This window comes from Lissotriton helveticus, chromosome 1_1 (genome assembly GCF_964261635.1).
Source record: "Lissotriton helveticus chromosome 1_1, aLisHel1.1, whole genome shotgun sequence".
NCBI classification, from domain to species: domain Eukaryota; kingdom Metazoa; phylum Chordata; class Amphibia; order Caudata; family Salamandridae; genus Lissotriton; species Lissotriton helveticus.
The window spans coordinates 652,354,343-652,367,323 of NC_136057.1; the positions used below are offsets into that span (position 1 = coordinate 652,354,343).

The 12,981-nt window shown below is 40.5% G+C and overlaps 1 protein-coding gene across 2 annotated transcripts in view; it reads right to left on the minus strand.

Moving 5' to 3' along the window:
* CACNA2D1 (calcium voltage-gated channel auxiliary subunit alpha2delta 1) overlaps positions 1-12,981 on the minus strand; it is a 1,913,432-nt gene that overhangs the window by 480,494 nt on the left and 1,419,957 nt on the right. For both annotated transcript variants that reach the window (XM_078674178.1, XM_078674177.1), the window contains exon 13: positions 4,312-4,390. In XM_078674178.1, coding sequence (XP_078530304.1) covers positions 4,312-4,390 — 79 coding nt within the window. The remainder of the gene's footprint in view (positions 1-4,311; positions 4,391-12,981) is intronic.

Genomic DNA, 12,981 nt, shown 5'->3' on the forward strand with positions numbered 1-12,981 from the left:
TTTTGAAAACTGCTGATGACGCTTTATCAGATTCCTTTACTGTGTCTTTGACTACAATGGCACATCTCCCGGACATTTACGACTTCCTCATTATAGCAAGCACATCATCCAAGGGTGCGTCACCCTTTACCCAAAGACGGTCCTGTATTGGTGAGTTATCATTGTGCATAACTAGCTGGTCCCGAATAAGGTCATCATGCAAATTTCCAAATTTACAATCGATTGCGAGTTTTTTTAAGTCATCTAACCATTCATCAACTAATTCTTCTTTCTTTTGTTTTCTCTGAAAGAATTTATGCCTTACTACACCAATACAAACTTTTGGTGCAAAATATCTGTCCATATCTCCTATGGCATTATCAAATTCACTCAAATCTGTATTGACCACTTTGCATGCGTGAATACGTTTTTAACCCTTTCGGTCCCAAGGAATGTAAAAGTATCCTTTTTTTCTGTTCTGGCTTCATTTTTCCGTTTTCATCGATAGCACAAATATAATTAGTGAAATATTCCTTCCATTCTACCCATTTCATATCTGGCTGAGATGCCGTAGCCCAGAAAGGTTGTGGAGGGCTGATTATAAAACTTTGTTGAGCCATCTCTTCCTTTGATGTGTTCTCAGGCTGATCACCAGTTTCCATAAATTGTACTTCACTTGTAAATGTGCAATAATGCACTTGTAAATATGCTCAATGATAACACCAAAAGATTAAAAAAAAAAATGTATGCAATCCACTTAAAATAGTGCCCCGACAGTCTCACCTGTTCTTCATATGAACCGCTAATAAACCGCTTTGTTTATATTCCAACTGTTCCTCATTTACACTGTTTAAATCGTGCACTTCGTCGTGTGAAACTGACAATCCAAAAATTATTCACGAAGAAAAAAAAATGGCTGCCAGGCAGGGTCACGCTGCGTGACCTTGCGCCCTCTCGTCATCTCGCAAACTCATCACAGCGGAGAAATTGACGTCGGAGTGTTGAAGGGGGAAGGACGTTCTAATGCTGGCCAGGAGATCGTGCTTGGAACTTTCCACCCGCTCAAAGGATGCAGGCAGGCGCCTCTCAACTGAAAGTTACGAGGTAAATGAGATCCTTTCCTCCTACCTTGCAGAGGATGTTGCTCGACCTCACAGCTTCTGTGTAGTAATGTAGAATCACACAGGCATTACTCTTTCGTCGTTTTTGTTGCCAGCATGCTCCAATATAAATCGTTTTCCTCCTCAAATGTCCGCAGTTTCACCACGACGTTGAAAATGATTAAAACCCCCGTTTCCCTCGTCACCAATTGTAAAGTACGGAGAGTAGTCAGATTCCTTAAGTTCTTTATTTAAAATAAGGTATAACAATAGAAGAACAGGTAGCGCCAGGAAGCACAACCTTACATATACACAGCCAGGCTCTAACTGACTCTCTCACATTAGAACTTCAATGATGCAACATGCATTCCAAAGGCTCGCTCCAACACGAGCCTTAAAGCAATACTCTTAATATAAAATACATACAACATAACATACTCACATGTATACTCTTATTATACTCTTATATGTCACATAAAACACCTGGAAGACAAAATTAGTGTCTTAGAGTATTCTTGACAACCGATGCAAAAATTTAAATCGTGTTTTCTAAAAAGTGTCAGATTGTCTGTCCTAGTTCATTGCATTAAACGGAAAAAACCCACCAACCCCGCTGTGTGCATGTTAATATGAATTTAACATTTACAATTATCTGCATGAGGATAATGAGATATTTTGCTACGAGTCGTCACTTAATTTTGTTACCGAAAATACGGATCGTGAATTTTGCATTTATGATGTAATGCAAAGAAAACACCTCTGGTGTAGTTTTGACTAATAACTAGTAAAGTTGCCTTGTACGGAGTCCCACAAGAGGTGCCAGAAATAGTTTGAAATTATGGTTCCCGTGCAGAAAACCTTTGAAGGTCTCTAGGCTTGAGCGGCCTGCGATCTCACCTTGGGGGGCTTCCTCTCTGTGTTTATGCTCACCAACACCGGGTTGTCATACCCTAGAAAGGAATCTGCAGGGAGTATAATTTTGGCAACTCTCACAGGGAGTCGAGGCACCTAACTCTCTCTCGCTCTCGAAAATACTGCTGCCATGGAGACCTGGGGAAGCCTTAGATGGTCACTATGGTAACCAAACGCCTTAAAGGGAAACTAAGGAAACAGAGGCAGGACTGGGAAAGGGACTCGCTTTACCAGGCGGACATAGTAGGTAGGGAAGCAAGCTGGTATAAAGCGCTCTTTCAGGCTGGGTGTGATAGTTGACGGTCCGTTCAAAAATGGCCATCGTAAAGGATATACTACAATAAAACGTATTACGTATGACTATCACAAACGATCTACTAAGGTAAGCAGGCGGATATAAAGCCTCTCTTTCAAAATGGGTGATAGTTGACGGCCTGTTCAAAGATGACCGCCATAAAAGATAAGATATGATAAAATGTAATAACAATACAAACGGTGTTAATAATCACGGGTGCTACGCACATAAAACAACCAGCGCCTATCTCCACAGAGGTCTACCACTCGTGTTCCCTTCTTTTATTGGTCAAGTTGGAAACTCGTGCAGCAGCTTATTGGCAAAGTAGCACACATGATGAGTGTGGCATCAGAGCATTGCATTGCATTGCAAATGCGAGTGCGGCGGGGGTAGAGGGGGGCTGGGGGATCACAAGGGGGCATGGTCTGCGGGAGTGCAGGGCAGGGGGGGTGACAAAGCACGGACAGCGGGAGTGCGGGGTGGGAGAAGGGATAGTGGGAGTACATAAAAAATAGAGCTCACAATCTCATTCACACATACCATGCAAAACTCTCAGTACAGGGGCCAGTAGCCGTAGAAGTATACAAAGGACTGACATGGCTGTCACAAGGAGGGACTAACAAGCTTAAAAACCAATCGAAAGGCAGCATTTATAACCTAAGCCAATAAAGAAGATGACCCAGAGAGTGGGAGGAGCTTCCACAAAGCTTCCACACTATAGTGTATACTGCATGCCACGCAATGCGATAGCAGCACATTCGCGCTGCTCCGCTAGGCGAGACCTAAAAAGGGGGGTAGGACCTGGGTATTCCTAGGAGAGGGATGAGAGGGTGGCCAGTAGAATGTTGTGAAGCCCACGGATTCATAATTTTGTGGATAGTCACAAACATTCTCCAAGAATTTTTCCCCTAAGTACACATGTACGTTTAAGATTTTTCCTCCAAGTATGGAGTGCAGATGTAAAGGCAACTCAGACCCAGTCATGTTTGCTGGGTTTGTACAGGGTAATAATTCTCCAAATGAAAAACATGCTTTCTATGTAGAGAAAGACAATGAGTAAAAGTAGGTGACATTAGATATTTCTACTAACCCAATTTCTATGTATAAAGTTAGGCAAAACAGAGGTGAACTATTCAATTTTCAAACATTTTATGGAAAAACCTTTGAAGTTTTGTGATTCCTATTTTAGGAAAAACCTTTGAAGTTTTGGGAATCCTCCAAAATAATAGGTAGTTCAAAATCACGTGTTATCATTTAAATTGTGTATATACTAATTGTAAAAAATCAGCCATTTATTAATTGACTTTGTGTACTTGTGTTTTACAAAATCAACCTATACCACTGTAACAAGCAAATTTTGATGCTGTGTTCAATAGATGGTAAGATTAGTAGTATGATTTTAACAGGTAGGGAGTGAACTGTATATTAACAGACTTTTTCTATACGACTAAATTATTGAAGTCGATTGGTTGTTTGTAATATTTACATGGTGGTTCCATGTTTTTAAAATATTGTTTGACCTGAGAAGGGAAGTAAAAAATAGTGTTTAATTTTCTTCTGCTCCTTTCGAAAATGCTTTCATAGATGCAGCCCTAGTTTCCAAAAAAAGTGGCTAATGGTTCAGGGCTTCATATTTACACATATTTCTACGTATGGGTCCTACCTGGTGGTTGTGGAACTAAAAACATCTTTAGTCTCTTTGTGTTAGACCCATTTTCATCCAAAAACAAAAAATAGGTATGAATGCTGTTTTTTCGGGTACAAACGTAAATCTACTTTTCCTTGTGCCTCTAACTTAATTGTGAAGGTTTGATTAACCCATTTATGAATGAGTTCGGGATCCATAGAACCTGTAGCAAAGATGTAGGTAATATCTAAGAAATTAGAGCGGTTAGAATCATAAGGTTTAAAAAGTACCCACTCTATGATGGAATTTGTTACAAAGGCTTACATTTTGTATGTATAACTTTTTAAATAAGACATACTGAATTTTTAAACAAAATATATTAATAGGCGTACACGTACCTTTGTTCTGGCAGGCCATCCACTGAATGGGGCCTTTGTCATAATTATGTTGCCCAACAGAAAATGTGAATACACGTACCTAGGTAATTGATAAGAAAAAAAGGTTGATTATGTCTACATTTAACAATTTGTAGTTCAGTACATGCGATTATATAATAGTACAATAAGCATATTTCAATTGTTTACTCAGCCTCTAAAATTGAACAATTATGATTATTTTGTATAATGTAAAGCTCAAAGTATGAAGGGGAGATGAATATTAATTGAGTTCCAATAAGATAAAAATTGCATGTTACACAAATGTAATAGTGAAAGAATCTGATATGTGTAGGTAGCAAAATGTATCAGAAGTTTTGAAGCAATATTGTAAATATCACCAACACACTTTGAAAGACAAAACTTGAGTTACAGAACGTATAAGTAACACTATGTTTTAGATTACTTCCCTTAAAAACGTTCTGACTAGATAAGCATTTATTGGGATATTTCAGTCCAAAGCAAGCAAGGTTCATGACTTTTCTCATCGCAAGGGCCCCATGCATATTTAATTTAATTTGTTTTTGTGTTTAACTTTTTTGTAGTTCACTTCCATCAGAGAGAGTGAAAGAGTGCTTTACATAGGTTGTAGTACACTATTAATTGCAAAAAATATGTACAGGAGTGAACAAAATCTCAGTGACTGATTAAGAATTATTCATATTGCAAATTAAAGGTCAAGCATAATTTACAGGCAATAGATCACACAGTTGCTTGAGGAAGATGGTTTCTAAATATTAGTTCAGGTAGTCAAGAAAGAGGTGAGATCTTCGATATTTTATGATTCTATTCCAAGCATGATAAGTGTGGGGGTTGCTTCCATTAGTCACTGCACTAAAGAAGGATTAGTAACTAGCATCCAAAATTATGAGCCGCATAATTTATAGTTGTAGGGAATGAATGTTTATGATATCTCTTTGGCTACCTGAAATAAGGAATAGTGTAGTTGAATACCACAGGTTTCTTCACACGCAGGACTTTAAAGGTGCAACAGCACAATTTAAATTGAATTATTTTGAATTAGGTCGTCAGTGCAAATCACACAGAAGTATCATATTGGAGCACATTTTAAAGCCGAGCCTGCAGATAACTAGGACTTGCAAAGCAGTTGTCAAATGGGGTGTTTAAACTAAACCCTTGTCTTTCTTGAGCGAGTGAAGGAAAAGGTGTTCAAGTTAAGCAACAAGGTTGAGGAGTGGTATAGCGGTGAGGGTACAGTCTAAGATAAACCCAATGATTTTACTGTAAGTGGGAGAAATTAGGAGAAACTATCCCTTTTAAAAGAATTCAGAAGAGAGTGGACAAATGTGTTGCTGCAACTGAAAGAGCTACAAAATATGGTTATTATTAGTACTATAACGAAATGTCCTGACTTCTGTGTGAGAGTGTTTGTAGTGGGAACCTGTTTCATGAAAGATAAAGCACAGTGACTCCATGTGGAGGTTGACCAAGCAGTGTGCAAGATCAAGTATCAAGAAGACAACAGATCAATTCAAATCTTTCAGAGATGGACATCCTTAATTTCACACTTTTATATCTTCTGGTGAGAAAGGATGAGAACCAGCTCAAAACCAAATCTAAGAAAGTCAATGGGGTATTCCAGGGTATGCATAAGCTCATTGTCTGTGTCAAAGGGCACTGAAAGATCTAGAAGAATGCGTAAATAGCAGTCTCCTACCTCCAGTATCTGATTAAATCATCCAGGATATTCAGGCTGGATGTTTCAAAACCGCATCCTGGATGAAGCAGGGTTTTTATTAAGTAGCTGATCCGTCACTCTGATGTAGCATAGTTGAGTTGCCTCACAGCTCTCTATGCATTTCCCCAGCCAGATGAGATTAAATGCTATACAATAGTCTTGGACAAGATTGTGTTTTTAAGGAGTCTGGTTTTTAAAGTAGCAGGAAAAGATTTTGTTAAAAAGATATGTTTATTATTGCACACTAGGATGATTCAAATATATGGATGAATGCTTCTTTTAATTATTATCATTTGTCGATGGGCTTACCTTGTGGGCCACTCTCCTCTACGCTGACCGTTTGTCTCCCTCTCGCCGCCGCACCAGTATCACCGAGTGGCCGCTGTGTGGTGGGAGGCCAGGAAAACTACACTTCCCAGGCAGTCTAGCGGCGGAAGATGCCGCCGCCCGCATTTCGCACGCCAGGAGGCGCATAAGACACTGCTAGGCCCCCGCGTCGCGGGTACGCGCGTGGGCAGCGCCGGGAGAAGCCCGGGACAAGGGCGGGACAGTCTGTGACAGTCCGGGACAGGAGGACACTGGGCTGGGCAACAGACTTTGACTTTTTCGTGCCACTGCCCTCGGTGTCCCCGTACAGTGAGATCGTTACTCATTATTATATTACTAAATATTGTAGTAAATAACTGTATGATCAGACACTTACTGCTTTAATTATATAACAAGCTCGGTAGTAGCAAAAGATTGTATAGCCAGATTAAATCATGTCTAAATCCAAAAGTGAGAAGGTTATAGTGGGGGCAGGTGCCATTGATAATTACATGGTTAAAATGGTAAATAAAATTAATAACGACAGGAGAGCCTCCTTAGGTAGAGAGGGGCCACTTGATGTAGCCCTAGATGTTACTACTATTGTGGTGGAACCACTGGAAGATGACCTTTCTGGGATGGGCTCGCGGGCTGTTATAACAGAGGATGCCCAGGTTCACCCAGAGTGGCAGGTCGAAGATCTAAACATATCTTCTGGTGAAACAGAGGAAGTCCCACCAACCTCCAGACCAATAAGATCTTGCAGGAAACAACAAAGCAAACGTGGGGGAAAGTGTAGTAAAAAAAGGGCTGATACCTCTAAACCCGCTAAACATATCCCTGATGTGGCTACCATCCCGCAGGAAGGAAGCAATGCAGCGAGTTTTAACTTAAACTCAGAGCAGTTTGAGCTACTGGTCCACTCTCTGGAAGCTAAATTTGAAGCCAAACTAGAAGAGTATGTTCAAACCCTAGTGCTCAAACTGGATACTCTTGCGGCAGAAGTAAAGAGGATAGGAGTGGTTTTAGAAAAACAACTGGCTCTGACCGACAGACTAAAACCTACCAGGAAGGGTCCAGTTGGAGTAGAGAAGGAAATCATGGTTGTTAACCAGCAGAAACCTTCTCAGCCCATAGCTAGAACTAATGCAGGCATACCCGTCCCTTCTTCCTTAACCCCTTCCACGCTCATGACGAGCTGGGCTTGTCATGCAGTAGCCTCCTGCTACACTGATGACGAGCCCAGCTCGTCATGAATAATGATGTTCTGGATTTTCCAGCACAGGGGAAAAATCCCCATAGCGTTCAAGTGGTTAACTAGCGCAGACTCACAAACTCAACCAGGTCCAGAGGGTAGATTAGGAAGCAGTCAAGGGAAGAGAAGTAGATTTATAGATCTTCCGCCTGACTGCGCCCCTTATGTAGTGGTTTTAACCAATGTACCACTCTCGGGCCCCCGTTCTGCCCAGATAACCGAGGAAACACACGAATCTCTAAAAAACAAAACCGTGTCATGGTTGAATAGGAGCTGTGGCTTTCCAACAAAATTTGCCGCAGAAATTATATCAACCAGAAGAGCAAACTGGATCGGGCCATCTAGGAAGACGTGTAGCGGGGAATGCATAATTGTAAATTTTAGACACCCATAACATGTCGCTACAGTTTTGTTAAGGGCAGCCTCTATGTCGTTTGACGCAAATAGTATTTGTGTGCGCCCCTTAGGGTACTTTTACTCACATCTAAGTAGAATCCCTCCACAAAGTGCGAGAATGAGACCTTTTACACTATCCACACCTATCGAGACCCGGCCCTTTGGATCTCCGCAGGGCTGTGGGGGAGATAATTACTTTAAATTTGGGTCTAACCTTGTCACGCATAATAGATTTGATGCACTATCTGGATTAGAGTTGTGTGATTGACGTAAGGGTTGTGAGGGTTTGGGGGGGGAGACATCTGCAGTTAGGGAACATTTGGAGCCTGAAGAAAACATATCAAGGCCTAAAAATACCTGTCGTAAACCTGAAAGCATAAGTAAAATTGTGGGGGACAAGGTAAAGATGTTACGCTGGAATGTTGCTGGTCTACGTTCCAAAAGGGATGATAGTAACTGGCTAAACCTTGTGAAACAATATGACATTGTGGCTCTCCAAGAGACATGGGATAATGACTGTGACTTTTGGATTGATGGTTTCACATCCTATTTTGTCCCCGCATTGAGGTCGCTTGCTGGGAGAGATAGAGGGGGCCTTATGATCTTGGTCTCTGTGAACATGAGGGGAAGAGTAAAAAGGGTTAACTGCGCTTCCCATAACTTTCTTATTTTGGAAATAAGTTTGGCGAATAACACAAAAATAATCCTGGTGAATTGTTATAATTCGCAGCAAGGGGATTCTCCTAATGAGCATCTTAATTTGTTGTCTGATTTTTTAAATTCCTATAAGGAAAAGCAAACCAGTTTTTGCCATTATATTTTTTTGGGCGATTTTAATGTACATCCTTGTAGTCTAAATTGTCAAATTATTGATATTGATGGACCAGATCTTACATGCCCTCAGCATTTTGAGCATAATTCTAAGGCGGAAGCCCTGGAGATACTCCTGTCCAACAATGATTTGTTTGAGGCAGGGTTCTTCGATAAGAGTGTTCGTACCCCGACGTATGTACCTAGGGACTGTGAATCAATAAAAGACTATATATTTCTTTCCTCGGGACTCTTAAAATATGTACTTTTTTATAATGCTATACATTCCACGTTCAGTGACCACAATCCGGTGGTGATTGAATTGATAAATGGATTCTCCTTATTAAATAAAACTGACCCGCCGCAGGTTGTAGCTGAGGTAAAAACCAAAGATCAGGACAGAATATTAAATTGGAGTAAGGTTACCCCAGAAGACTTCTTCCATATTATTACGACAAAGGCTGCGCAGGAACTAAACATATGTGCGGACCCACACTTCTGTGGGGGGGATGTAATTACCTCATATGAAGCCATTTGTTCTCAAGTGGCTAAAGAACTCACTATAAATAGCAAAGAAGGGAAAAATAAACCTGTACTGGGCTGGTTCAATCATAAATGTACTAAAGCTCATAATCTATTAAAAAAGGCTCTAAACGATCGTCCAAGGAATAAAGGTTTAGTTGCTCAGATTAGGAAGGAGTACTCAAGAGTCGCCCTGGCACGTAAAAATGAAATAAAACAAGAAGCGTGGGCTGATCTAATGGATAAAGCGACATTGAAAGATAGCGCCAAGTTTTGGTCTATAATTAATACTCCAATACTCCCTTGTTCTCTGGCAATCTGAACTCTGCATTGGAATTAAATATTGCAGAGGAGGATTGGTTAAGCTATTTTAAACAAATTTATGGGAGTGATTTAGAGCTGGAAATTTTTGAGGTCCTCATCACCGATCCACCAATTATACCTGTAAATTTTAATATAGCAGAAGTTGTTAAAGCAATAGAGGGCACCGCGGGGCGTAAGGCACCAGGCCCTGACGGGGTTCAATCAGATATGTACAAAGCTAACTCCACTTATTGGGGAAAGATTTTGACTAATGTCTTCAATACCTCGGCCATTTCAGGATTCCCTAAGTCATGGTCTCGATCAACTATAATCCCCGTGTTCAAGAAGGGCCAAAGGGGAGATCCCAGATGCTATAGGCCTATAACATTACTTGACTCCTCCTTTAAAATATTGGGAAAGGTTATATTAGCAAAGATATCAGACTGGGTTCTGGAAAAAGACATACTGTCCGACGCCCAATATGGTTTTAGAGCTGGGAGGGGCACGGATGACCAGTGCCTCAATTTACACCTAATAATATCCAAATATACGAGGGCAGCAAGGGGCTCCATTTTCTTGGGCTTTATGGATTTTTCCACGGCCTTTGACCTAGTTAATAGGTCTAGGCTGTGGACCATGCTGTTGGAAATGGGCCTTGACCGGCCCCTCGTGTATTTTTTGGCCGAGTTACATAAAGATCTGAATGCCTCAATAAGGATGACGCAAGAGGGGAAATGTACGGCTAGTTTTAAGTCCGGAAGGGGGGTGCGTCAGGGCTGTATCCTGGCCCCCATGTTGTTCACCTTGTACATAAACTCGCTGGAAGCTAATTTGTTAACAGCTACACTCGACATTCCGCGTTTGGGAGGATCACCGGTTCCGGTGCTACTCTATGCGGATGATGCCGTTTTATTGGCAAGGACTCCTTTGGGGTTACAAAGACTGCTGGATTCATTTGGGAACTTTATGAACTCTCTGGATCTAATGGTCAATAATGGCAAATAACATATTATGTCTCTAGGGGCTGGTAAAGGTACCGCTAGATCTTTTTATTGCGGGGAAGAAGAAATCACCAGGGTGAAAGTGTTCACCTATTTGGGAGTTGTCTTTGACGACAGGGGAACGTGGTCATCGCAGCTCTCTCTAAAGGTGAATGCAGTGAGAAATTCTTCAGCCGCAATATCAGGATTTGCCAAAAGATTGGGGTGGAAACCCTTTGAGGCTATTTTGCCTTAATAAATTCTTACGTGCCCTCCTTGGTCTCCCACAATCCACTGCGACCCATTCTGTTCATCTTGAGTTGGGCTTAGGATATATTTCCGATATAATTAAAATAGCCCCAATCCTGTTATGGATTAGAATCTGGTTGAATCCGAATCTTACCTTAAATCATAGGATTCTAAAGGACTGTATTAAACTAGATAGAATGAAGGATATCCAGTAGCTGTCGTATGTAAAAATGTCATCTGAGAAACTGGGGTGCCCTGAGATTTACCTTCATCCTGAATCCTTATGTAAAGCTGACTTAGAGTGGGTTAAGAAAAATTTTGTTAGGCGAAGCGAAGCAGAGCGGGAAGCAGTGGAGCTATGCAAACCATCTGTCAGGACCCACTTCTTGGTAATTTTGTCATTAGCAATGCCATCATATCTGTTTATTGTTTCTAACCCTTTTCACAGATGGCTTTTGACTAAATTCCGTTTCAACCAAATTCACCTGGTACTATGGGATCTGCAGGGTTGGATTAGGCTAGAAGATGCGACCCCGTGTAAATGCGATGATTTCTCCGCCCAAGACACCATGCATTTTATGTTCTTTTGCCCTTTTTTTCATGAAGCCAGAAAAAGGTTTACTTTTCCTCTAATGAAAAAGATGGACTTCATACAATGTAAACCTGCATTATTGTTTCTACAATTGATGGAATCCCCAGAAATCATGTTTAGTGTTGCCAGCTTTCGAGTTGCGTCTGTCAGAAGTAGGAGGGTTAGACAGGCAGCTTTACTGGAAATGTCTAATCATATAACATAAGCTTATGTACATTGACTATTGGTTTTTAACAATGAATTTGTCTTTTTATTGTTTTTTAATTGTATTTTATATTGTATAATACATTTTATAATGTTTTGTATAGTGTATAGTATACTTTTATGATTTTAATCAATCGAATAAAGTGGTTTTGACTTGACTTGACTTCTTTTAATATGCTAAGTGGAAAGCTCGTAGGTTTGACTTTTTTGATGTGAAGATCATAAAAAAATGTCAAATAAAGTGGATGTGATCATGTCAGAAAAGTAGGTCAGACAGTCCTATCATTTAGTGCAAGATAGAAGCATATAGCCTGTCTACTGCGAGAAGGGTCAAGTTGGAGCAAATGTGTCAGGGGAGCGATTAGGCAGGATTTTAAGAGATATCAATTGGTTTTTGCATAAGTCCAGTGTAGCACCTACATTGGCCAGTTGTACCTTCCTTTTTAATTTTGAGAGTTAGTTTTAAGCTAATACATTTCAATTTGTGTTGTTTTTAGGAGATCAAGTATTGCTAGACAGTAGCTTTTACATCACCTGAAAAGATAAGCTTCTTGAGGTTTGGGGTGATGGTGCAGGACAATGTCAGTTGATAGTATTTCAGTCGTGAGATCTATATTTTCTTAGCAGTATTCATGTTGATATTGGGTGTAGACAAAAGGGATTTAATGGATATGAATAGTGGCCATTATATTTCTAATGGTGGGCAAATATTAGAGCTGACCAATGAGCAATAATGACGTAAATAATTCTACCTTTGTTGCATGTATGCAGTGAAGAATTTTAAAGACAATTGTATAGTTGGGCTACGTTCTCCTTAATGATGTAAGATTTGCATATACAGTTTCCCCTGATTCTATTGAAATTGCTTGATAGATGTTTTTGGCTGACATCATTTGGCAGGAGGTGAAGTATTCTTAGAACTGATCAGTTAAGTTGGTAATTTGTATGGTCAGTTTTGCTCGGGTCAAGATAAATTGCATTTGATGGAGTCAGTATGGTAGATGTTTTAAGGCATTCAAACGTGTAGAAGTAGGTTCAGATTTATGAATGTGAATGATCAATTAATCAATCAGAGTACTTGTAGAGCGCGCTACTTACTTGTGAGGGTCTCAAGGCGCTGAGGGAGCGATCTTGCGGTGGAATAAGATAGCTAGTGAGTCGAACAGTTCTTATGAGGGCGGGATGTCGTTGCCGTTGGCGCTGGGATTTGTAGAGTTCCATTACGATGCTGAAAAGTTCTTTGCTGTCATGTGCATTGTTGTCCAAGCGGTCTTTGAAGGAGGAGCTCTAGGCTAATCTGATGAGGTGGTGGTGTCTG